This window comes from Somniosus microcephalus, chromosome 11, assembly GCF_052327205.1.
Source record: "Somniosus microcephalus isolate GS21.2 chromosome 11, FLI_Smic_1.0, whole genome shotgun sequence".
Classification (NCBI taxonomy): Eukaryota; Metazoa; Chordata; class Chondrichthyes; order Squaliformes; family Somniosidae; genus Somniosus; species Somniosus microcephalus.
The window spans coordinates 212979045-213004123 of record NC_140997.1 but is presented as its reverse complement, the minus strand read 5'-3'; the positions used below and the strand labels follow the sequence as shown (position 1 = coordinate 213004123).

The following is a 25079-nucleotide window of genomic DNA, read 5'->3' as shown; positions in this document are numbered from 1 at the left end:
ATTAGATACTCTCCTGCACTGTATCTTTTATAATACATTACAGTGTAATGGCCACTCATGATATCAAGCTAACAGTGATGATCAGAATCTGTTCATACTTAAAAAAAAAGGCTTGCAATTATATAGCACCTTTCACGACCACCGGATGTCTCAAAGCGCTTTACAGCCAATGAAGTACTTTTGAAGTAGAGTCACTATTGTAATGTGGGAAACACAGCAGCCAATTTGCACACAGCAAACTCCCACAAACAACAATGTGATTTTAGGAGATCTTTTAGGAGATCTTTCCCATCTCCATGATCAGTACACAGTGTGGACTAGTGCCCTCCCCTCTGGCTACCACCTAGACCTGTTTGTTTTAAAACTGAGTGACCCAGTTGAGTGTTGGCATACACTGTGAAGGGTCTCACTGACCGCCATCCAGTCTCTTTGATTAACTTAGATTTTATTCTGGTTCCAGGAGAGCCCTTTGAAACACAACTTTTCCAAACATGACAGTCAACAATTGTTTCACAACAGTGCCACATACCTGGAGAACGTAAGTAAGAAAACGATACATGATGCAGCAACACAAAGGGCTAGAAATTTGTTATAGCCAAGGAATGGGCAGTGTTTAGACTAAAAATGGTGAATTAGCACCAGGTGAAAATCATCTAGACTGCATGCAAAATTCGTCCTCACTCCTCATTAAAATGATTGGAGCCATAAATCTAGTCTAAAAACCCAAGCTCATTGGCGTTACATTGAAAAGATGGACCAATATTGGATGTAGTCTAAGCACAAGTAATGATTGTGACAGGCTTTTTTCACTGCTTAAAGGGGAGGTCCGTTGATGCTGCAGCACCTCATTCTCAGCATTGTTGGCTGTGCAGCTGCCTCAACAACGATAAGAAGGAGGACAAGGAGAAGGAGCACACAATCCTGATGGCAGATTGCCGCCCCAGGGAGAGAGCACTCAGGTTTTCCCATGAAGCTTTGGAGGCATTGGTTTTAGCAGTGGTGAGAAGGCGGCTGGTCCTGTACCTACCAACTGGTAGGAGGCCCTCGCCACAAGTCTGCCGTACTAGGTGGAGGGAGGTGGCACACCACATCACGGACAGCACTGTGGTCCTCAGGACCCACACCCAGTGCAGGAATAACTTTTAACAAGCTCACACGGGTGGGCAGGGGGAGTGAAGGCTTCAACAAATGCCACATACCACCATCTGTACCACAAGCTTCACACACTGCTCAATGCACCATACCTCCAGCACTCACCCACCAACAATCTCTACCTAACAACACTCACACCCACATCTCACACCTTGCACACAATAACAGCTATTCAACTATGGCAGGCGCAAGGGTCATTAGTTATTAGAATGCATGTGATATGTGTGATATATTTATGTATAAATTTATTAATAGAGTTTGGAATATTTTGTGGTCTCTCTCATTTCACTTTTGCGCCCAGGAGGAGCTGTGATATGGCATGACACAGGGATGGTATGATGGGGATGACGTGAGCAATGGGGATCTGGGGTTTCATTCATTCAAATCGGAGTCTGAAGAGCCGGTTATGGACCGTCCATCCGGAAGTCCGATTGTCCAGCTGCCTCCTCCCTCCCTCCTCCTCCTCAGCTTCCTCCTCGTCTTCTTCCTCCTCATCTTTGCACATGTTCCCATCTTCCTCGTTGCCTCTGCTCCCTCCACCGTAGGTCCTGGAGGGTGAGGCGGACTTTTAGCAAGCATTGTAGGTTGTATCTTTCAAGAGTAAATTTTGCACTTTTCTACTTGCCACAACACTCCTGATACCAAAGAACCTTCAAATCACTAAATAAAACTGTTGCAGTATCAGGAACTAACACACAAACACTGAAACTTCACCAAAATGTCAGGTACGAGTGATTGGAGCTGATCCCTTTAAATAACGCCCCTGGAGCTGGCTTCCTGGTGCTGCACACTAGCTCTCCATCATTGTTAACTCCAGGCAGTGAGGTAAGTGGCGAGAAGCAATTTGGCAGATCGGGCATTCAGTGAGTGTTGCACACTCACTGACGTCACGATTTCCCTGGCGTTGAAGTTCCCAGTGCTCGCTGTTACCGGCAGTGCTATGGGGGGTCCTGATTTGGCGTGTGGCACTTGATTTGACAGACTTTTGATTCTATCATATCGCTGTATTATGAGGTAGTGAACAATTTGGTGAAATGTACTTATGAAAACTTATAGTTATGACAATTAGTTTAGACACAATAACCGGATCTTGGAAAAATAATGCCGTTATTAATGTGCAAATTGGCCAGCAAGTTCAGGGGATCAAGAGATACAGCATGAGTTGCGAATCTCCAGAACTTGCTGGTCAATTTACACTGCTCCGCCATTAGCCTCCCTGTTATTTTTAAGAACTTGTTGGAATTGCACATTAAGCACGCCACAGAAAGTTAAGTCTGGTAATTCACAGTGGAAGTACCTTTTTAATGCAATGCCAATCAACCGCTCTGGCCCAGAATGGGAACAATTTAAAATCTTCAATCTCTTTGCTGCACGTAGTCAATTATTAGAGATTTTAAAAATGTCAAATTTAAAATTCAGCAAGATCTGGCCCATTACTGCAATGGTACAATCCAGGCAATACAGTACCAGGAGTAAAATCACAATGTAAAAGAACTATGATATAAAAAAGTGCCAAATGAGATTAATCATTCCCGAAACTTTCTAAACATACTTCATGTTGCATTGAAATTTTGCAGGAAATGTAAAGCAAAAAGCATCATGGCCAAAGAAATGCATGGGACATAACCAAAAAAGCATGGGACAAAATTAATTGTAAATTTACCGAGACATCCCAGAGTGCTTCACAGCCAATGAAGTGCTTTTGAAGTGTGGTCACTGTTGTCATTTGGATGATAAATGTTACTGAATATTATCACAACACAACATAACCTTAAACCATATGTTGATATCAGTAGAAACACTTTGATGCGGTAATCTATATTATCTAATATTTTGTGTCTGTAAGAAGGTATGATTGTAGTATCCCTTCGATCAACCAGATGCCAGTACCAAAGACCACTGATGTGTCAACCAATCAGATAGCAGAACCAAGCACTAAATCAAGTCCCAGATCCATGGGGCAGATTTTAACTTTCAGGTGGTTGACCAGCAGATAGCACTGGCCGCCTGCCCGCCCACCCATGCTGGGAGCGGAGAGGGCAGAATCATTTCGGGGCACAGGCCTCATTTACACAGAACTGGTGAGCTGCTTGCATCCCAATGCAGCTCGCCAGATTCGGACCGACACAATATCGAGCAGTCCGAAAGCCACCTGACCAGCAACAAGGTAAGTCCTTGGGGGAGGGTCGCGATCACGGTGTGGGGGGATGGGGGGTGGGGGGCGGACAGTATTCCAGGCAACACAACCCTCAATGCTCTTTACCCACCAGTAGCCATGTAATCTCCTGAGAGAGGCAAAAAAGATTGTAAATAGACCACTAGGCCAATTCAAGGAAAAAGGATTCTGAGAAATTTCTCTCCGATCCCCAAAGGCAATGAAAAACAAATTCTAGAACAGTGACCACAAGGTACATCACCAACATCCCCCCTACCTAATGTACACAGCAATATCAGCCTCCTCCAGGAACTTGTCCAACTCCATGTTGAACGTTTGCAGTGAATCTGCACCCACAGCACAAACTAGCAATTTATTCCAAAGGTCAATGAACCTCCATGAAACCTCCTGATATCTAACCTAGCTCTATGCTTTTATGTCCAATCAACATTCAAGTTGGTATGGTAATGTAATGACGGCTTTTATTTCAGACTGTTTGGAACTCTCTGGATATAACATTCAATATAAGAGGAGACTGGAGGGTAATTGATACAATATGCTTACTCTCATTAGGGGTCCTCTAGTATTCAATTAACAATATGTAAGTACAATATGTATTATATGTTTACATAACTTATATGCATGTCCCCTCATTCTTCCTAACTAATCTAATTGAAAGATTAGACAGGGCTTGATGGCCGGCGCGGACACGATGGGCCGAAGGGCCTCTATCCGTGCTGTATTACTCTATGACTCTATGACTCTAAATGATCTGCCCATATGTACACAGGCTATTCCCTTCACTATTTTAAACAGTCAATCAAATCTCCCCAAAGGCTACACATTTTTCTAGAGTAAAAAGAACCAGCTCTCTGAGCCTATCATGGTAACTTAGGGTTTTTAAATTAGCCTCTATATTTCCCACTATGTGAGGGGACCTGTACTGGGCACAGTATTCCAGACAGGACCTCGCCAAGGTCCAGTACAAGGACACGGTGTTGCTTTTTGTTTTACCTTGGATCCTCCTAGCTATACATCCTAATACTCTTATTTGCTTTCGCTCTAGCCTCTCGGTGCTGGTCGTGAACCTTTATGACTTTAGACTATAACATCTAGATCTCTTTTCCTCTCAACAGACTTTAATTCAGAATCCAGCATGGTAGACACATGCTTGGCATTAGCTCTACCCACATGCAAAACACTACATTTATCTACTTTAAATATCATCTGCCCAGTGCCCCAAGCAGATCTAGATCAGATTGCAATCTTATTTTCTCTTTTAAGAGTTCTGATACCAGCACCGATCTTGATGTAATCCGTGAACATGTGGACGGTACCCCCAACGCCTTCACCTAGATCACTGATATCGATCCTGAAGAGTAACGGTCCTAATACCAAGAATGTTAAGTCAATTCTTTTTTTTCAAACCTCGCAAAAAATGATTGGAATCTGAAAGATTTGCCCCTACCCACAAATATTTTATATACTAATACAAATATAAGAATACATTAATACGAGATATAATAATAATATACTAATACCAGATAGCATTTGTTACAAATTGTACAAGCATTTAAAATTATATTTTTCTTTCTAACTGGTACAGTCCTACTGATATCTTCCCTTACAATATCTCAAGTTAAGCAGCTGGAGATTCAGAGCAGCTCAATGAAGGAGCCACAGGAGGCTTACTCCACTCCTCTCTGATGGAGACTGACATTCAAGGAGTCAAAAGTCAGATGTCTATAAAAGTCAGCCTAAACTCAGTGAACAGAAAATCACAACCAATACTTTTTGACCTTTTGGTATATTCCCACACATACAGAAAAAGCTTGGCATTTCTTTTGAGTTATTAATTTTTCATATTGCCATTTTTACATAACCTCCATTTTCTTATACAGTATTTTATGTGTAACCATTATAAATAAATAATACATGTATCACTTTGAAATGTCTCAGCTTTTCATACAGTGAATTCCCAAGTACTTAAACCTTAGGCTTGGTGCTGGTTTTGTGGCCTTTCTGTCTTTCCCTTGATCATTAATCCAGCCCAGGGAAAGGACAGCGAGAGGGTCAACATTGAGAAAGCTGGTGGGGCATGTAGCTGGAATCTAGATGGACAGACTGACTCTGGTGTTTAAAAGTTTGTCCCACAGAATTTAAACATTTTAAAATAATTACACAGAAATAGATTTTAATATTAGAGAGCATGCATCATGGCCTGCTCACCAGAATTAGAGTACAGTTCTAAATCTGGATTCAGAGGCCTAGATTTTGGTTCTTGTCTTGATCCAGGGTTCTGCCCTGAATTCTGAATTATTGTCAATCATTTCTGTCCTGAAAATCAAAAGGCTATCAATGGAAAAAAACAGCAGGGTTTCAGTGGTTGTGCATTGTGCCTCCAAGGTTGCATTTATACTGCAGCTGCCAGTCCCAAAGTGTGAGCAACAGAATTCTCTCCAGCCAGGCAGTACACTGTTTGGGCCAGAACTCCCACCCACCCTAAACAAAGTCACGCACATCAGAGGGAGCATCGCCGGGGAGTGGATTCCCAGGTTTGGAGTTTTCTCGGATCCGGCCTAGCATCTGTCTTGTTTTGCACACTTTGTACAAAACTAATAAATTGCAGGGCAACAGAGTATTACAGTTTAACTCTTTTATGAAGCATCAGGTCTGAACTTACTCATAGCAGTACAGTGGGGAAAAGATGGAGTTAGGACCCCTAGCCTGGGTCTTCAAAACAATAGTAGTCCTTACAGATGCCTGCAGGCCAATGACAACTCAGCATGTGATCACATGAGAATATAATAGGTATTCCTTACAGATGCCTGCGGGCCAATGATAATTCAATATGCGAATGTTACATCCCCTTTTTTTAAAAAGAAGAATGTTATGCATTACTTTTAAACCTTTCTTCTACATAATGTTCTCGGTAGCATAAACATATAAGTAAACTCAGCATTTAACTAGCACTGAAAACATCTCAACGTTTCAATAACGATGTACAGTTTTTTTTAGGGCAGCGATCTGCCTACACCCTTTGACAGTTCACAAGTCAAGGATAACACTAGGCTTGACCTCTCGTCCCGACCTTGTGTGGTATGGAACTGAGCATGCTCCTGAATCAGTCAACAAATCAGGTTCAGGTTTAGGTTCAGGTAAGTATGATGTGTTTTGTGTATTGCTCTGTTCATCACACTCTGTTGAACTGATCCTCTCGTCAGAATGACGGTGTTGTTCCTTGGTGTTCAGGAGGTGCCTGCGATTGTGGTGGTACACCTGTCCTTCTGGGGTGCGGACGTGATACGATCGCTCAGTGTCAGCTGGCTGGATGACGACTGCTGGCTTCCAGTAGTCATACTCATGGATTCTGCCGGATTCTCCATTGTGCAGCAGTGGCAGTAGTCTAGCTGACCTGTCATAGTATCTCTTTTGGTGTTGCTGTCTCTGTACACGTTTGTATGCACTTGCTTGCAGCTGACAACCTCTGGCTGTAGCTGTTGGTTGGTGCTTGGAATGATTGAGCGAAGTCTGCGGCTCATCAACAGCTGTGCTGGTGACTTGAAGTTGTCAGCCGGAGTGTTGCGGTACTCAAGGAGACTGATGTAGGGGTCTCTTTTGTCCGCTTTGGCTTTGTCCATGAGTGTTTTTGCAATCTGGACAGTTTTTTCAGCAAGGCCATTACTTTGAGGGTAATGTGTGAAATCCCATGCCTTGGCAAATGACTCGAACTCTTTTGATTTGTATTGGGGGCCATTGTCTGAGACTAAAGTCTCTACCATGCCATACCGGGCAAAGGCTGCCTTTAGCTTGTGGATCACAGCTGCAGATGTGGTGCTGTGAAGCTTGTCCAGTTCAAAAAATCTGCTGTAGTAATCAACAGTCACTATGTAGTCCTCATTGTTCCATGTGAACAGATCCATTGCCGCGACCTGCCAGGGCCTGTCTGGGATACGATGAGGTATCATGGGCTCTTTGACATTTGATGGGCGGCGTTCTAGACAAATGGAACATTTTCCGACAATGTCCTCAATGTGTTTGCACATTCTGGGCCAAAACATAATGTCACGTGCTCTTTGTTTGCATTTTTCCATGCCCATATATCCAGCATGAATTTTTGTCAACATCTCTTCCCTGAGACTGGTAGGAATGATGATTTTCTCCCTTTTGAAGATGATTCTGTTGATTTGTGACAGTTCGTCTCTGTGGTTCCAGAATTCAGATATGCTCTGAGGGCATTTACTCCTTTCCTCAGGCCATCTTTCATGTATGACTTTGCTCAGCAGTGTGAGTTGTGCATCTTTCTCTGTTCCTGCTCGGATCTCCTTCAGTTTTGAGTCACTCACAGGTAAGCTGTTGTACACCATGTGCACCTGCACATCCATGCCTTCACTGAGGCTGCTGTCCTGGTAGCTAAGAGACTTTCTGGAGAGCGTGTCTGCGACAGGAATGTCTTTGCCTGGACGGTGAATGATTGTGAAGTCGTACTTCTGTACCTGAAGGATCATTCTCTGTAGCCTTGGTGGGGCTGCAGCTAGTGGTTTCCTCATGATTGACTCGAGGGGCTTGTGGTCGGATTCCACAATGACTTGTCGGCCATAGACATACTGGTGGAAATGCTCTTTCTCGATTTGAGCATAGTTGATTTCACTGTCTGTGAGAGATCTGGAAGCGTAGCCGATGGGCTTTCGTTCTTGTAGTAATACTGCGCCTAGTCCGTACTTTGACGCGTCCACTTGTAGTCTGAGCTCTTTGTTGGGGTCGAAGTAGGCAAGAACTGGTCCTGGTTCTCTAGTGATTAGGTCTTTCATTTTCTGAAATGCTGCGTCACGTTGTTTGTCCCACAGGAACTCATTGGATTGTTTGAGCAACTGACGCATGGGTGCGTTGATTTTGGAGAGGCTCGGGGCAAACTTAGCTAAGTAGTTAGCCATGCCTAGTACTGTCTCTAGCTCTGCGCGGTTCTTCGGTGGCTCCATCTTCTTGATGGCGAAGATTTTCTCTGGATCCGGCTTAATGCCATTAGTTGAGAGGCGATGCCCGAAATAACTGATCTCGGTGGATCCGATTATGCTTTTCTCGGGGTTGAGCCGGATACCTTTCTCCCGTGATCTTTGTAGCATCGCACGGAGGTTCCGGTCATGTTCCTCTCTATTCATGCCATAGACGAGGATGTCGTCTACGATTGCGACTCCTCCGTCGAGGCCTTCATAGGTTTCGTCGATCTTCCACTGGAATTCATCCTGAGCTGAGATAAGACGAAATGGTAAATGCAGAAATCGGTAGCGTCCAAATGGTGTGTTGAACGTTGTTAGCTTAGATGACTCTTCCATGAGCTTGATAGTCCAGTATCCTGATCGTGCGTCCATTACACTGAAGTAACGTGCACCCACTAGCTTGGGTGTGATGTCATCTAGCGTTGGTAGAGGGTAGTGAGGGCGTTTGATAGCCTTGTTCAAATCTCTGGGGTCGAGACAGACTCTGAGCTTGCCTGTACACGGTTTCTCAACCACTACTAACGCGTTGACCCACTCTGTCGGTTCTGTTTCCTGGATGATCATTTCTGTATTCTCCATGCTCTGCAGCTCCTCCTTCAGGCGACTACGTAGAGCAAGGGGTATCCTTCTCGGTGGGCAAACCACAGGGGTTGCTGCTGGGTCAAGATAAATAGTGCATTCACCTGGGAATAGTCCGATTCCTTTGAAAATGTCAGCAAACTCCTCCATGACTGTCTGCTTCTCAACTGGTGCTGTCAATGATAGCACTAGCTTGACGAGGTCCATGTCTAAACATGCCTTTAGACCTAGCACTGGAGGTGCTTGAGTGTCAACAATGTAAAAGTCCAACATCATGTCGCTTTCTTTGTACTTGCATTTCATCACGCATGTGCCTTTTACAATGAGCTGCTCACCCCTATAGCTGGTCAGTCTGCGTGAGGTGGGCTGTAGCTCACACTCATCCTTCAAGCTGTGATACTCGCTCAGAGGAATTACATTAACCTGAGCTCCAATGTCTAGTTTAAACTTAAGCTCTTTGCCCTGTTTTCCTATCTCAATATCGGCAAAAGCTTGCTCAGTCTCTGAAATCTGTTTTTTCTGTGACACAGAATCAATAAACAGTTCCTCTGCATTTGGCTCTCTATCTGGCATTTGGCTGTCACTCACTGTGTGTACTGCTTTTCTGAAAACAGTCCTGCAAACTTTAGCAAAGTGGTTCCGTTTACTACATTTAGCACATTGCCTTCCTTTGGCAGGGCAATGCTCCTTTTCCCCATGCCAGTTGTTTCCACAATGTCCACAGTTTTTGAAGCGTTTTATGTCTGTGTCACCCATTTTTAGAACTCTCTCTGTTTTTTCTGTTCTGAAACATGCTCTCTGAGCGGTGTTCTTTGGTGTGTGTCTATTAACTGCGTCTGTTCACTCGAGCTGCTCGTGGCGCCGGTTATGGTTTTCAACTGTGCTTGGGCTATCTCGTGCGATCTAGCTATGTCCATAGCTTTGTCCAGCGTTAGCCTGGACCCACATTCAAAAGTTTCTCTCTCACTTTATCTGAATGTATTCCAAACACAATGTGGTCTCTGACCATCTCATCTTTATCTTCTGCATATTCACAGTCTTTTACCAGCAGTTTTAACTCAGTCATGAACTGTTCAAACGACTCACTAGCTCCTTGTACTTTCTCCTGAAACTTGTACCTAGTGAATATCGTATTTGTCTCGGGCATCACATATGATTCAAAACGGTCAAAATTACTTTTCAGTACCTTTGCTTCATCTGCGGTGAGAGACCATGTGTTAAAAATGTCTCTCCCTTTCCGATCCACAGGAGTAGGTAGCTGCATCTTTCTTCCTCCCCTTTGCTTTTCAACGGACCCGAGAATATCAACTCCACATGTTGCTTGAACTTGTGCCATTTTCTATGTAAGTTCAAAGATTACCAATTCATTCGAGGTAAGGGAGCTCCAACGATGTCCATTTCAAATCCCACTTCTGACACCATGTCTTGTTTTGCATACTTTGTACAAAAATAATAAATTGCAGGACAACGGAGTATTACAGTTTAACTCTTTTATGAAGCATCAGGTCTGGACTTATTCACAGCAGTACAGTGGGGAAAAGATTGAGTTAGGACCCCTAGCCTGGGTCTTCAAAACAATAGTAGTACTTACAGATGCCTGCAGGCCAATGACAACTCAGCATGTGATTACATGTGAATATAATAGGTATTCCTTACAGATGCCTGCGGGCCAATGATAATTCAATATGCGAATGTTACAGCATCTACCAGATAGGGACACAGCTTGAACCCCCAAATAATTTGGAGATAATGGCCCCGATAATAGCGGGGAGGGAGTGGGTAGGAGGTTTAGGTGCCGGGAAACATGGAAATACGGCTGCAGCTAGACAGATTGAGAGGCTGCCTAGCTGTCGGGCGGGTAGGCCTGCATCACCAGGCCACAGCCAGGGGTTGGACGTCGATGGGGGGGGCGAGGTGGGCGGAATCGGACATCGATGGGGGGAGGTTCGGACATGGGGGGGGCACCCGATCGCAGGGTGGGGTCCGATCATGAGAATGGAAGCAGGTAAACTTGGTGGGCCGGCGGAAACCATACCAGCTCCTGAGCCCAAGCAGTGCTGGAAAGGCACTTCTCTGTTCCATCCAGCCGTTCTTGCCTCCCTTCAGTTGCCGAGGCCTGGGAAACCCGGCCGGCCAGCATTCAATCTGGAACCGAGATAAAGGCCGGAATTTTCCAGGGTGGTAGCAGGCATGATTGGTGGCGGGTCAGGTGAGAAAGTTGTTATTTTTGACAGCGGGTCGGGAAAATGCTGCCATAAGAACATAAGAACATAAGAAATAGGAGCAGGAGTAGGCCAATCGGCCCCTCGAGCCTGCTCCGCCATTCAATAAGATCATGGCTGATCTGATCCTAACCGCCAATCCACTATCACAGAACCATCTCCTGAATCTAACAGAATTAGACACACGAAACAGGAGCAGGATCAGGCTACACGGCCCCTGGGCCCGCTCCGCTACCCACAGGGCCATGACCGATCCGAACCTAGACTCATGTCCAAATTCCTGCCCACTCCCCGTAACCCTTAATTCCCTTTACTTCTAGGAAACTGTCTATTTCTGTTTTAAATTTATGTAATGATGTAGCTTCTACAGCTTTTTGGGGCAGCATATTCCATGGACCTACCACCCTCTGAGTGAAGTAGTTCCTCCTCATCTCAGTTTTGAAAGAGCAGCCCCTTATTCTAAGACTATGCCCCCTAGTTCTAGTTTCACCCATCATCGGGAACATCTTCCCCGCATCCACCCGATCCAAACCCTTCACAATCTTATATGTTTCAATAAGATCGCTCCCCCACACGCCTTTCCCCCCAAGCGCGTCTGTCATCACGGAGCCAACCCGACCAGCAGCAGTGGGCGACCCAATTGAAATAATTATCAGGTAGTTTACAGGCACTTAAGAGCCTTTTTTCACTTACTTTTTAAACTTCCCTGCATGGCCACAGGATTTACGCAGCTTGGGAACCACGTCTGTCAACCTGAGGCTGGAGTTCCGTGGCCATTGCTCCAGCTGATTACTTGACAGCATCAAATGTTCAGTAAAAGCTCCCACCTGACAGATGATCACTTTCCTCAGGCAGAAGCTGTAGCTCAATCCAGTTCCAGCACAGATTCTGTAGGCTGCAGGTGTTTCCAGCAAAGTCTCCATCTAGTCTCACCTCATTGGAAGAACTCCCTCACCATTGACAGAATGCTTCTGTCATCTGTACTTCACCTGCCATCTATTCCATCAACATGGGTGCTGTTTATACTGTCTCACCTTGGTCCTCAGAATCTGACCACGATCCGCCCCAACACCAGCAGCACCAGGCACACCAGCAGCACCAACAACAACACCAACCTTCTCCGCAATCACCTGATGATGCACAGGACAGAGGGCATCAGCACCCGACCACATTGCTGCCCGGGAGGCCAAGGATGGCCTCATCATGGCCAGATTTAGTTAACATTACGCTGTACACCCATATGGCTGCCACATGATGTGCCAGGTTGGCACCACCCCACACCAACACCATAAAGCATCCCTACAATCCCTACAATGACCAAGCCATTCCTTTCACACTGATCACCATTGCGGGGTACCATTATGTCGCACCATTCACTGCAACTCACTAAGCGACGTCCAAAGGTGCACATAAATCTGTCCAAGACCGGAAAGTGTTGAAACTAAAGATTTTTATGTTTGACACCACATTAACAGAAACTTTACACAAACATTGGATAAAACACCCAACTGGCTACCCTTGTGTGTTATTAGTTGGTATGATTGCACTAAGATGAGGGTGAGTGTGAGGGGTGGCTAGTGAGATGGGAATGTGGATAATGTAGATAGAGAAGGATGGGTGGAGGCGCAAAGTAAGTTGGTGTGAGTAAGGATGTGCAGGAGTAGGGTAGGGAAGGCAGAGTGATGGGGACATGATGAGAGGCAGAGTAGGATGAAGGTGGGTGTGGCTTTGTACTAACGTTTCTTGATCTAATGAGATAATTGAAACGTTTGCGGCACTGCACCCAGGTCCTCCTGACCACATCCCTGCTTGTGACTTCCTCTGCAATCTGCAACCAAGCTGTCTTGGTCTCCTGGGGATGTCTCTTCCGTCTATCGGAAGGGAAGAGAACTTCCCTGCGTGCTCTGACTCCCTCTATAAGCATATGGAGGGAGACATCGGAGAACCTGGGTGCAGCCTGTAGTGTATGTACATTTAAGAGGAACTATGTTTTTGAAGCCCCTGTATACTGTAGTACCAGTAGTGACCACTCGGGTATATAAGCCTGTGTAGCATCTTGTGTAGTTAGTTCACCTCCAGACTTTGTTCAGTAAACACTTGTTAAATCAACTCCTGCATTCCGTGTCTCCATTAACACACGGATCTAACAGTGGCGACGAGTTAGAAACGAACTTACCTGCAATTCGGCAGCACCTCAAGGGGATCGATTCCTCAGACGAAGGTCGAAGCCAGAAGCAAGAAAATAAATAAATAAATAAATAAATAACTCGAAGAAACTCGAAAACGAGGGCCAGTCTTGGTCTCCAGTCTGTGGTTTCCCCAGCTAAACGGGCTGGTGGCAGGTAGTGCACTGATCGTTCCTGGGCTGCGGCGGGCTAGAGCTCGATCGGGTGGCTCTGCAACGGGGCCGGGCAGCGAGTCGGGAGGCAGAGGCAAAGAGAGAGAGAGGGTGGAGCACTCAGGGCGTGTCCAGTGCTGCAAAGCAGGTCGGCGTTCGGACCGAGCACAGGGAGGGGAAAGTCCCAGAGGGTCCGCTCCATGACGGGAACGGTTCTCCAAGTAACGGAGAAACTATTGAAGCGATATATAAAAAAAAATAGAAATACCGCGAAAAACTGCAGGTCGCAACGGGAACCGCGGAGAACAGCGTTGGCAGCGGCGGGAAAGCGCGGAAGGCGCCATCTCAACTCGGCGGGGAAGAAAGAAAAGCGCGGGAGGCGCCATTTTGATCCATCGGGGACAGAGGAAGCGCCATTTTAGATTTTCAAGATGCCGAAGACTGGCAATATTACTGCTTTCGATAGTGATATAGAAGATTGGACCACATATGTGGAAAGAGTGGAGGTATATTGCAAGGCGAATGAAGTAGTGGATGATAAAAAGGCATCGGTACTTCTAAATCTGATGGGCGCAAGGACATACGGGCTGTTACGAAACTTGATCACTCCAGCCAAACCAATGGACAAGAATTTTAAGGAGACTGTTGATACCTTACAAGAGCACTTAAACCCAACACCGCTGCTGATAGCGGAACGATTCAAATTCTTCAGGAGGAATCAGCACAAGAATGAAAGTAACGCTGATTACCTCACCGAATTACGAAAGCTGTCAAAGTACTGCCAATTCGGGGCAGGACTGGCAGATTCTCTACGAGACAAATTCGTCTGCGGTCTCCTAAGCGAAGGAACACAGAAAAGACTACTTTCTGAGAAAGATTTGACATTGGACAAGGCTTTCAGTGTGGCTGTATCATACGAAGCAGCAGCAAGAGGAGCTGCAGAGATACAGCAAAAGCCACAGGACTTCGGCACCCATGAAATGACACGGGGTTTCAAGAGATGTTATCGCTGCGGCAGATCCACCCATGACCAGAAGGACTGCTGGTTCAAGGACAAAGCATGCAGGCAATGTGGAAAGATTGGACACATTGCACGTGTATGCAGATCTGGAAAGAAATCCGCTGACAGTAAAAAGGTCAATAAGGAAAAGTACAGAAAGGTACAAATGATGACAGGCAGTAGCTCCGAAGACCAGAAGAGCGATAGCGACTCCGGAAACAAGAGACTAAGCTGTCTCAAATTACATAATGTAATTGCCAAAGAAGATTACCAGACCATTAGGGTTACCTTCACGATAGCGGGATCCCCAGTCAAAATGGAGCTAGATACAGGATCAGCTCTGATCGTCATGAGTCGACGGGATTACGAGCGGCTGTTTCCGCATATACCTTTGAAAGACACATCCATTGTCTTGAAGACATATACGGGGCAGAAAGTATACCCCAGAGGGAAAATAAGGGTGCCTGTTGTATACAACGGCAAGGAAATACAGAAGTTGTATTTATACGTTCTGCAAGATGGTGGTCCACCGTTGTTGGGACGTGAATGGATCAGAAAGATACATTTAGACTGGCACTCCATTCAGGCACTGACGGTGACCAGTAAGAAAAAAAACGACGATGACGTCATACCTGGACGATTAAAAGAAATCTTGGCTAACGCCAAAGAAGTGTTTCAACAGGAACTAGGAACCCTGAAAGGCACCACCGCCTCAATAAAAGTGGAAGATGCGGCAATTCCCAAGTTTTTTAAGGCAAGGCCGGTGCCATACGCAATTCGTCCAGCTGTCGAGGCAGAGCTGGAGAATTTGGAAAAAGCAGGCGTGTTATCCAAGGTAGATTGGAGCGAGTGGGCAACACCCATCGTCCCGGTCATGAAGAAAACGTTGAATAATGATAAATCTGAAGAACAGAGAAAAGTTTGCATCTGTGGGGACTTCAAGGTGACTGTAAACCCGGTTCTTCACATGGTACAGTATCCTCTTCCGAGGATAGAAGATATTTTCGCCTCACTATCCGGAGGGAAACGTTTCACCAAAATTGACTTAGCACAGGCATATCTACAGATGGAGGTTGAGGAGGCCTCTAAAAAGTATCTCACGGTAAACACACACAAAGGCCTGTACCAGTACAATCGACTGGTTTTCGGAGTGGCATCAGCTCCGGCTATCTGGCAAAGAGCTATGGAGCAAGTCCTGCAAGGGATTCCGGAGACTCAATGCTACCTAGACGACATCCTTGTAACAGGAGAAAACGACAACAAGCACCTTGCCAACTTGGAGCAGGTGCTCATGAGGCTGAGAGAACGAGGCCTACGAGCAAATCGCCCCAAGTGCGAATTTTTCCAGAAACAAATATCATATTGTGGCCATGTCATTAACGAAGAAGGGTTGCATAAGTCACCTGAAAAAATTGAAGCGGTCGTAAAGGCCCCAGCGCCTGAAAATGTCTCACAATTAAGGTTGTTCCTGGGATTAGTAAATTACCATCATAAATTTTTACCAAACTTGTCGACGGTTCTGCACCCGCTTAACGCACTGCTACAAATGGGAGTAGTTTGGAAATGGAACGAAGACTGTAAACGTGCCTTCCATAAATGCAAAGGCTTGATCACGTCCAGGGAAGTGTTGGCTCATTACAACCCATCACTGCCAATCAGACTGGCGTGCGATGCATCCCCTTACAGCGTGGGAGCGGTATTATCGCATAGATTCCCTGATGGCTCGGAGTGGCCGATAGCTTTTGTGTCATGCTCATTGAACTCAGCTGAGCGTAACTATGCCCAGATCGACAGGGAGGCACTCAGCTTGGTGTGGGGGGTGAAGAAATTCAACCATTACCTACACGGACAAAAATTTACCTTGTTGACTGACCATCAACCCCTCGTCTCCATATTCCACCCTTAAAAGGGCGTTCCCATTATGACAGCGCAAAGGCTACAGAGGTGGTCCCTTTTCCTAGGGGCACACCAATATGACATAGAATACAAAGGAACAAAACAGCATGGGAATGCTGACGGGTTATCGCGCCTACCGTTGCCAACGGTGGAAGAGGCGCCTACAGTGGACCCAGTGGAGATGTTCCACTCGACCATAGTGGAATGTCTACCGGTGACAAATTCTACCATTGAAAAGGAAACGCAAAATGACCCGACTCTCTCATGAGTCTACGATTTAACGGTGAAGGGATGGCCAGCACATGGCGAACCACTGTTGCCAGCATTCTCGCAAAGAAGAGAACAGCTGTCAGTGTGCCGAGGAACCTTGATGTGTGGATCCAGAGTGGTGATTCCACCCAAACTCAAGGATAGAGTGCTAAAGGAGCTTCATGAGGGGCATCTGGGTGGAGTGAAAATGAAGAACTTAGCCAGAGCGTTTGTGTGGTGGCCAGGTATCGATGGAGACATCGAAGAAATGACCAAGAGCTGTCTAGGATGCCAGAAGGTCCAAAACGCCCCACCACAAGCCCCTCTACATCCATGGGAGTGGCCCTCATCTCCATGGCAAAGGGTACATGTCGACTTTGCTGGTCCATTTATGGACTCAATGTTCTTAATCGCGGTGGATGCACACTCCAAGTGGCCGGAGGTAATAAAGATGTCCTCCACCACCACGGAAAAAACCATCACAGTATTAAGGACCATATTCGCCAGGAATGGGCTGCCTGAACAGATCTGTTCTGATAATGGACCGCAATTTGTATCCGAAGAATTCAGGAAGTTCTTAAAAAACAATGGGGTTAAGCACTACACGTCCGCCCCATACCATCCCGCCACCAATGGATTGGCTGAAAGGTTTGTCCAGACCTTCAAGAAGGCCATAAAGGCCATGGGTAATGAAGACATAAATCTACAACATAAGGTAGATAACTTCTTGTTTGCGTACAGGAATGCAACACATGTGGTTACAAACCAAACCCCCGCCATGATGTTTTTCAATAGAAGACTAAGATGCCGGCTGGATTTGGTCAAGCCAAACGTCAGAAGGGACGTAGAGCACCGGCAATTTCAAAGCATGAATGAAAGGCCAACTAGAACCTTCCAGATAGGTCAACCAGTTTTGGCCCGGGACTACCGTACCGAGAAATGGCAGCCTGGAACTATTTGCACACGACTAGGACCGCTGATGTATACCGTGGACATTGGAGAAAGCATAATAAGGCGCCATGCTGACCAGATCATAGAGTCATCCGAAAAAGGACAACCTACACCACAACTCTATATGCCTAGTGATGAAGCAGAGATACCCATAGTATCTACCTCCGATCCGGTGATACTGGAACCAGATGAACCCGACACTGGCATTGAAGCCGAATCGACCTTGCCAAAAGAACCTACTACACCACCGAAACCTACTACACCACTGAGGTGTTATCCGGACCGAGTCAGGAAGCCTCCAGAGAGACTGAATTTGTAATTGATTAACTTCAGCAAATGTGTATATTATTGTTCTTGTAAAAATGTTATTTAATGATTACTTAAAATGTTATGTACTATTTATCTAAAAGGGGAGGAATTGTAGTGTATGTACCTTTAAGAGGAACTATGTTTTTGAAGCCCCTGTATACTGTAGTACCAGTAGTGACCACTCGGGTATATAAGCCTGTGTAGCGTCTTGTGTAGTTAGTTCACCTCCAGACTTTGTTCAGTAAACACTTGTTAAATCAACTCCTGCATTACGTGTCTCCATTAACACACGGATCTAACACAGCCCTCTGCCTCTGTGAAGTCATTGTCGGTGTTTGCAGCACTCCAATGCTGTAGTGCACTGACAGCGCTATGTTAGATTAAACTTCAAATGTAATGTGGCCATGGTCCCTTTAAAGATTCCGGCTGAAAACGCGTCATGAATGATGTCACCAGACCTGCTCCCTCTCATTGGGCTGGGTAACGTGGTGGGCGGGCTTAATAGGCCCCATTAAGGCAAGTTCATTTTCAACAGCGGGATGGAGCCAGCAGCGGGGTCGCGACCCGCCACGGACACCGCCCGCACCAGACTCGCCCAAGTAGGCACCATTCCGGCCAAAATCTTCGGCAATCAGCCTCGTAAAAATATTTTGATGAATGACCGTCTCCGGTGAGCAGGTTAGTCGCCCGCCCCCCCCCCCCCCAATCCACCACCGTTAAAACCAGAAGTTGGAGGCGGGTTGAGGTTGGGTTTCCCAATTTTTTATTTTTAACCTCTCACCGTCTCCCCTTCCCCCCCATGTGGGTTAATGTTTTTTTCTCAGTATATCCCTATAAAGGGAACCAATGGAGGTTTACCTTTGCCCTCTTCTGGCCCGGTAATGTTGGCGGTGTCACGAATCTTACCATTCATGTAGAAATGACTCATGAGATAACACTGGGCGGCCAGCTGGTGGCGCCGTCCAGGGAAAGTATAAATACTCAGGCGTGGGCCCAGCTTGCTCAGGACGTTTTTGTAACCAGGAACTAGTGATGTAACTAGAAACTCATGGTTGTGAAACAGTTGATTAAAGCCTTGTTTTATACTCAAACTAAGTGCTTAGTAGTTTTCTTACGTCAGGCGGGGCATCAAATGACTGGCCAATACTGCATTTCCCATTTCTTTCTGTTGGGGTCCAAGATGCACCCATAGCACCCTGGACGGTGGCATAGTGGTTAGCACTGTTGCCTCACAGCGCCAGGGACCCGGGTTCGAATCCGGCCTCGGGTGACTGTCTGTGTGGAGTTTGCACATTCTCCCCGTGTTTGCGTGGGTTTCCTCCGGGTGCTCCGGTTTCCTCCCACAGTCCAAAGATGTGCGGGTTAGGTTGATTGGCTATGATAAATTGACCCTTAGTGTTAGGGGGATTAAATACGTGGGGTTACGGGGATAGGGTGGGATATGTGTTGGTGTAGGGGTTACGGGGATCGGGTGGGATATGTGTCGGTGCAGGCTCGATGGGCCGAAATGGCCTCTGTCTGCACTGTGGGGTTTCTGTGGTTTCTGTGGACCCTTATCATTGGCATTCTAATGAAGGAACCTTGGAAAGTCAGTGGTATCAGTGGTGGAGGCTCCCAGCGGGCGCAACTCAGCACAGGTTAGGATGTCGGACCCGCAGCTTTTCAGCCTCTGCTTCATCGTTAAAATTCATGCAATGTCAACCCCAAATGATATGAGACTGACTCCTCCAGGGTGACTCTCACACTGCTTCCCTCTGGAGTTGGGTTTGAGCCTGGCTCCAAAATTATGCTGTCATTTTTATGTCACTGAAAATCACTTTGATGCAACACACCCTAAGGCTACACATTCCGTTGCCTCAATAAAGTGAATTTATTTTCATTTGTGCTACTTTCTGACATGCAGGTTTCAGCTAGCTCCCAAATCCTTTATAAGACTGCGCTGGACTTTACTTAAAAAAATTAAAGGTCAGCAGAGCTGTACACAGAAAGAGCACCAATGAGGAATGGGTCTCAAGTTGGGATCAGGTTTCTATTTTTGCATTCTGTGTTACAGGAATATTTGACAAAAACATAAAATTATATTGATTTTGGAATGATGGTACAAATACAAAGTAAGGAAAAGTATGCTCAGGCTTAATTGGAGAATTCACGATTGAGCTGGGTCCTGATACAGATCAATTTCTACCTCTTGTCTTATCTCCTTTCTTGTTTGTCTTTTTCTTTCGTAATCTTTTCTGACTCTGTCCCATGTCTCTCTCTCTCTCTCTCTCATTCTTATTTTCTTTTCTTCCTGAGGAGCCATTGCCAACTCCTCTGTAGCCCAGAGCAGAACACATCTGAGCCCTACTATACATCTAGCCAATGTCAAATTAGTGTACAAAGTGAAGGTATAGTCGCAGCTTTAAATTACATAGGATTACATAGGATATACGGCACAGAAACAGGCCATTCGGCCCAACCAGTCCATGCCGGCGTTTATGCTCCACTCGAGCCTCCTCCCATCTTTCCTCATCTAACTCTACCAGCATCACCCTCTGTTCCTTTCTCCCTCATATGCTCATCTAGCCTTCCCTTAAATGCATTGACACTATTCACTTCAACCACTCCCTATGGTAGTGAGTTCCACATTCTCACCACTCTCTGGGTAAAGAAGTCACTTCTGAATTCCCTATTTGATTTCTTGGTGACTATCTTATATGGATGGCCTCTAGTTTTGCTCTTCCTCACCCTAGCCAAGACTCGGAGAATGTCTGTGAGAGGCGTTAATCTATGACAAGTGCTTTAGTTACCCTAGGAGGGCTGCAAGGTGTACAACGTTACTTAAAAATTTACTGTACAGTTAGTTGAAGACTATCAATGCAAATACTTGGGAAGCAACACTAACAGATTGTTTTCCCTTTCTGTAGAGCAAGGGTATATGTCGGGCGAAAAGTGCTTTTGGAAGAAGCAACGAATTTAAGAAAGATTTAATTTCCTGGATTCCAATTCAGACTGAGGGACAACAGCAGTGGCCATTAATATCCACATACCAAGCAGATTTCTGGCGTCACAGAAATCCACAATCCACAGCGGTGATGATTCCTCAGCTGATAGCCCCGCGTGTTCGTCGGCTGATAACAGCCGCCCATCCTAGATCAGAAATGATGCAAACAACATATCGTCAATTCTACAGCCACTGCCAGCCCAATCCAAATGTTCATACAAATGTCTTCACTGGAGAAGTGCAGAGCGTGCCCATGGAAAGGGAAGCAACATTTGTCTATGTGAACCCCAAGCCAAAGCCAGCAAGTGGAACATGGAGAGCAAGATCCTCATTGTCACAGGGCTTCACTGTCGCTGACTGCCTTTCTTGGCCTGTCTCACAAACAAATGCAACCTGTCTCACAAACAAATGCAGCGAACGACTGAAAACTCCATTAGGAACAAATCAGTGCAAGGAGGAAAGTAAAAATGACCCCAGTGTTTGAATATAATCTGCTAATTCAGAAACAAAGCATGTGTTTTCATTTTTACATTTGACTTTTTCAGGTTACCTCAGGAAATTGTATGAGGGGAAGGTTCACTAGCAACCTTCTAAGATATGGGAAACAACTTACAAACAGTTCTGAGCCAGCACTTCTCCTATCACGATGCAACAAAGTTGGGAGGTTTTTTTTAGAGCTCTGGTATTTTCATGGGATTGCTGGAAAAGTGTCGCTAATTTGGCACTAATTGGCCATCTCACTCAGAGAGAGGCCACAGAATGGCTGGTGTGGGAAGTGGTAAAAATAGCTACTGGTGGAGTAGCTTCTGACTTTGATGCTGAAGATGTTGTTTGGGGAATAGTGGGAGTTTTACTCTGCATCTGGCTATGTTACACCTGACCTGTGCTTGTTTGCTGAAATAGGGTGCCTTAAAGGGGATGAGTTCCATTCCCCATTACCAACATCCCTCACTTTGAGCACAATTTTTAACAAGCTCATTCAGTCATATGGCCACGATTTTGTCAATGGATGCGGCTTGGGAGCGGGTCAGGTGGTTTCTGGGTTCCAGTCCCGCCCACGGATGTGATTTTACGTTGATTGACCTTGTTAAGCCTGCCCTGTGGGCTTGCCTGCCCCGGCCAATTAAGAGGAAGCCGGTCAGATGACGTCATTTGATGATGCGTCATCTGCCAGTTTTCTTAAAGGGACCACACACAATTTTGTTTTGACAGCTGATTTTTCAGTGTTTGACAGCATTGAGGTGCTGCAAACACTGACAATCACTGTACAAAGGTGAGCTCTTGCACCCAGGCTCTCCAATGACTCCCTCCATAGGCTGGAATAGATGGCAGCTGCAGGTGAGGTTACAGAAGTGACCTGTCACTGGTGAGAGAGGTTCTCCCAATGAGGTGGCACTAGACATTGATTTCAAAACTTGTTACCTAAAGAAATGTGTAAATGCATTAAAAATTAATTTCCCAACATTTTCTGACCTCTGAAACTCACCTGTGCACCATTGGATCCTTCACATCACTTCTGCAGCTGTCATCAATGCAGAAACATTACAGCAGACTCACAACATGCCACACTTACCTGGCGTGGTGTCCGGACATCGGGAAACCCGAGGCAGAAGTGGCAAAATTTAAAAATAGCCTGTCAACTACTCTCAACTACCTGTTAACAGGCAGTTAATTGGCTTTAATCCTCTTCCCGTCGCTAGGTGTTGGGTCCATGCGCAAATCGGGGACCCGACACTTGGGAAAATTGTTTGGAGGTGGGTTGATGGCGGGATTGGACCCCGCTGTCAATCCGATTTTACCCTTTGACCCGCCTCCAAACCCACCCTCTCAGTGCCGATAATGTCGTGGCCATAATTCTTTTTGAAAAAGTCACAAACCCAATGCTCTTATTTTTCTTGGAGATACCAGAGTAGGACTGATAGTGGAATCGGAGGTAGCTTAAAAATTACAGTGAGTTGAATGAAATAAGTATGTGGGCAGTTAAATAGCAGCTGAAATTTAACACAGACAAGTGCAAATTACTGCACAAAAGATGGAAAAATTAGTCACATGCATACTCCCATGAATGGTGCTGAAATAGCTGAGGATGAAATGGAAAGAGAGCTAGGAGTCTTGGCAAACTCTACACTAAACGGCCGGAATTTTCTGAGGTAAGAGTGGGTGGGTTGGAGGCGTGGGGGGAAGTGAAAGTCGAAAAAATGTGAACCTCGACCCCAACCCGCCCACTTACACCTTTCACTCAGGCAAGACGGGGGGTGGGCTGCCAAGGAGCTGGATTGGCAATTTACATATAAGAATGAGGCCTGAAGCCTTCACTTTAACCTGTAGGTTTTACTGCAGGTGGCCGGGGATGCCAGTGCTCACGATTCCCAGTAGCTGCAGCGAGGCAAGCACAGCCTCGGGGAGCAATGCTTGTGGGCTGAGAGGAGCAGGAGTGCTTCCTCCTGACCCCACAAGCTACCCCACCAGCAGCCTGGCCCTCCCCGGGGTCGGGGATCCAACCCTCGCAGGGATACGACCGCCTCCCTACCTCCGGGCCTGGAACAAACCCCCGGGGATCGCGACTCGGCCCCGGGGTCAGAGATTGGACCCCCCCCCCCCCCGGGGGATCACGACTTGGCCCCGGGGTCAGAGATTGGAACCCCCACCCCCCCGGCGATCACAACTCGGCCCCAGGGTCAGAGATCGGACCCCTACCCCCCGGGGATCGCGACTCGGCCCCGGGGTCAGAGATTGGACCCCTACCCCCCGGGGATCGCGACTCGGCCCCGGGGTCAGAGATTGGACCCCCATCCCCCCGGGATCACGACTTGGCCCCAGGGTCAGAGGTTGGACCCCCCACCCCCCCGGCGATCACGACTCGGCCCCAGGGTCAGAGATTGGACCCCCCCCCCCCCCCCCGGGGATTGCGACTCGGCCCCGGGGTCAGAGATTGGACCCCCCCCCCCCGGGGATTGCGACTCGGCCCCGGGGTCAGAGATCGGACCCCCCACCCCCCCCGGGGATCGCGACTCGGCCCCAGGGTCAGAGATTGGACCCCCCCACCCCCCGGGGATCACAACACGGCCCCAGGGTCAGAGATCGGACCCCCACCCCCCGGGGATCATGACTCGGCCCCAGGGGTCAGAGATTGGACCCCCGGGGATTGCGACTCGGCCCCGGGGTCAGAGATCGGACCCCCCCGGGATCACGACTTGGCCCCAGGGTCAGAGATCGGACCCCCCACCCCCCGGGGATTGCGACTCAGCCCAGGGGTCAGAGATTGGACCCCCCACCCCCCCCCCCCGGGGATTGCAACTTGGCCCAGGGGTCAGAGATTGGACCCCCACCCCCCTGGTGATTGCAACTCAGCCCCGGGGTCAGAGATCGGACCCCCACCCCCCTGGGGATTGCAACTCAGCCCCGGGGTCAGAGATCGGACCCCCACCCACACCCCCCCCCCCCCGGGATCGCGATTCCGATTGGCGCTGGGCCTGCTGTGTTCAAGATAGTCATGCCTATATGTTGCCTAACCAGCGGTCCTGGCCACCACCAAAAACATAAATTAAAAAAAAATATTTTAATGTGAAATATTGGAGGTGAAATTCAACTTTGGCGGGGGCACAAAACGGGCAGGGTGCATAACAGGGAGCCGGTTCATTATTGTCCGCTTTGTGCCCCCTCCCCCCACTGAAGTAGAATTTCACTTCCATTATGTTTAGACTTATGTGTTCCATCAACTTACAATATCTCAAGACTACTTCTCTGTTTGCAGCACAGGGTGGTCCATAATACAAGGAAACGGAGTCAAACTGGAGGAGGGCCCAGAAACAGGTTCTTGATGCTTTGGAGGAGGGCACCCTGAAAATCCTTGGGTATAAATGCTTTCTTTCACCTTCAAAACAGCGGCCACCTCCTCCTCCACCTCTCCACACCAAAACCCTAACCATACACTTATAAGACATGAAGGATGTGGATGCCATATTTTGGCCTTGGGCTCCACAGTCAACCTTTAAATAATTGAGAGATCTGGCTGCACCAATTTTTGTTTAAAACAAAATTCCTCCATAAACAACTGAACTCCTTGGGGCAGGGCTGCTGCATAGTAGATAACAGCAGCCAGGGGCTATTTATGACTTCTGATTTTTTTAAAAAAATACTACTAGTGGGGGGCTTGGCGGTGGACATTTTTATATCACAGTTAAGTTGAAACATTTAAAGAAGGCCTTATCACATCAACCAGAAAATAGCTGGGACAGGGATGTTGAG

General features: G+C 46.9%; 1 protein-coding gene across 1 annotated transcript in view; it reads left to right on the top strand.

The window, feature by feature from the left end:
* The window catches only part of LOC147111203 (ciliary microtubule inner protein 7-like), a 29452-nt gene extending 6000 nt beyond the window's left edge, over window positions 1-23452 (top strand). Inside the window, exons 3-4 of the mRNA XM_086001868.1 lie at window positions 461-538; window positions 20755-23452. Of these exons, the coding sequence (XP_085857994.1) occupies window positions 461-538; window positions 20755-21315 (639 nt within the window). The 3' untranslated portion in view covers window positions 21316-23452. The remainder of the gene's footprint in view (window positions 1-460; window positions 539-20754) is intronic.
* Window positions 23453-25079: the final 1627 nt, after the last annotated feature.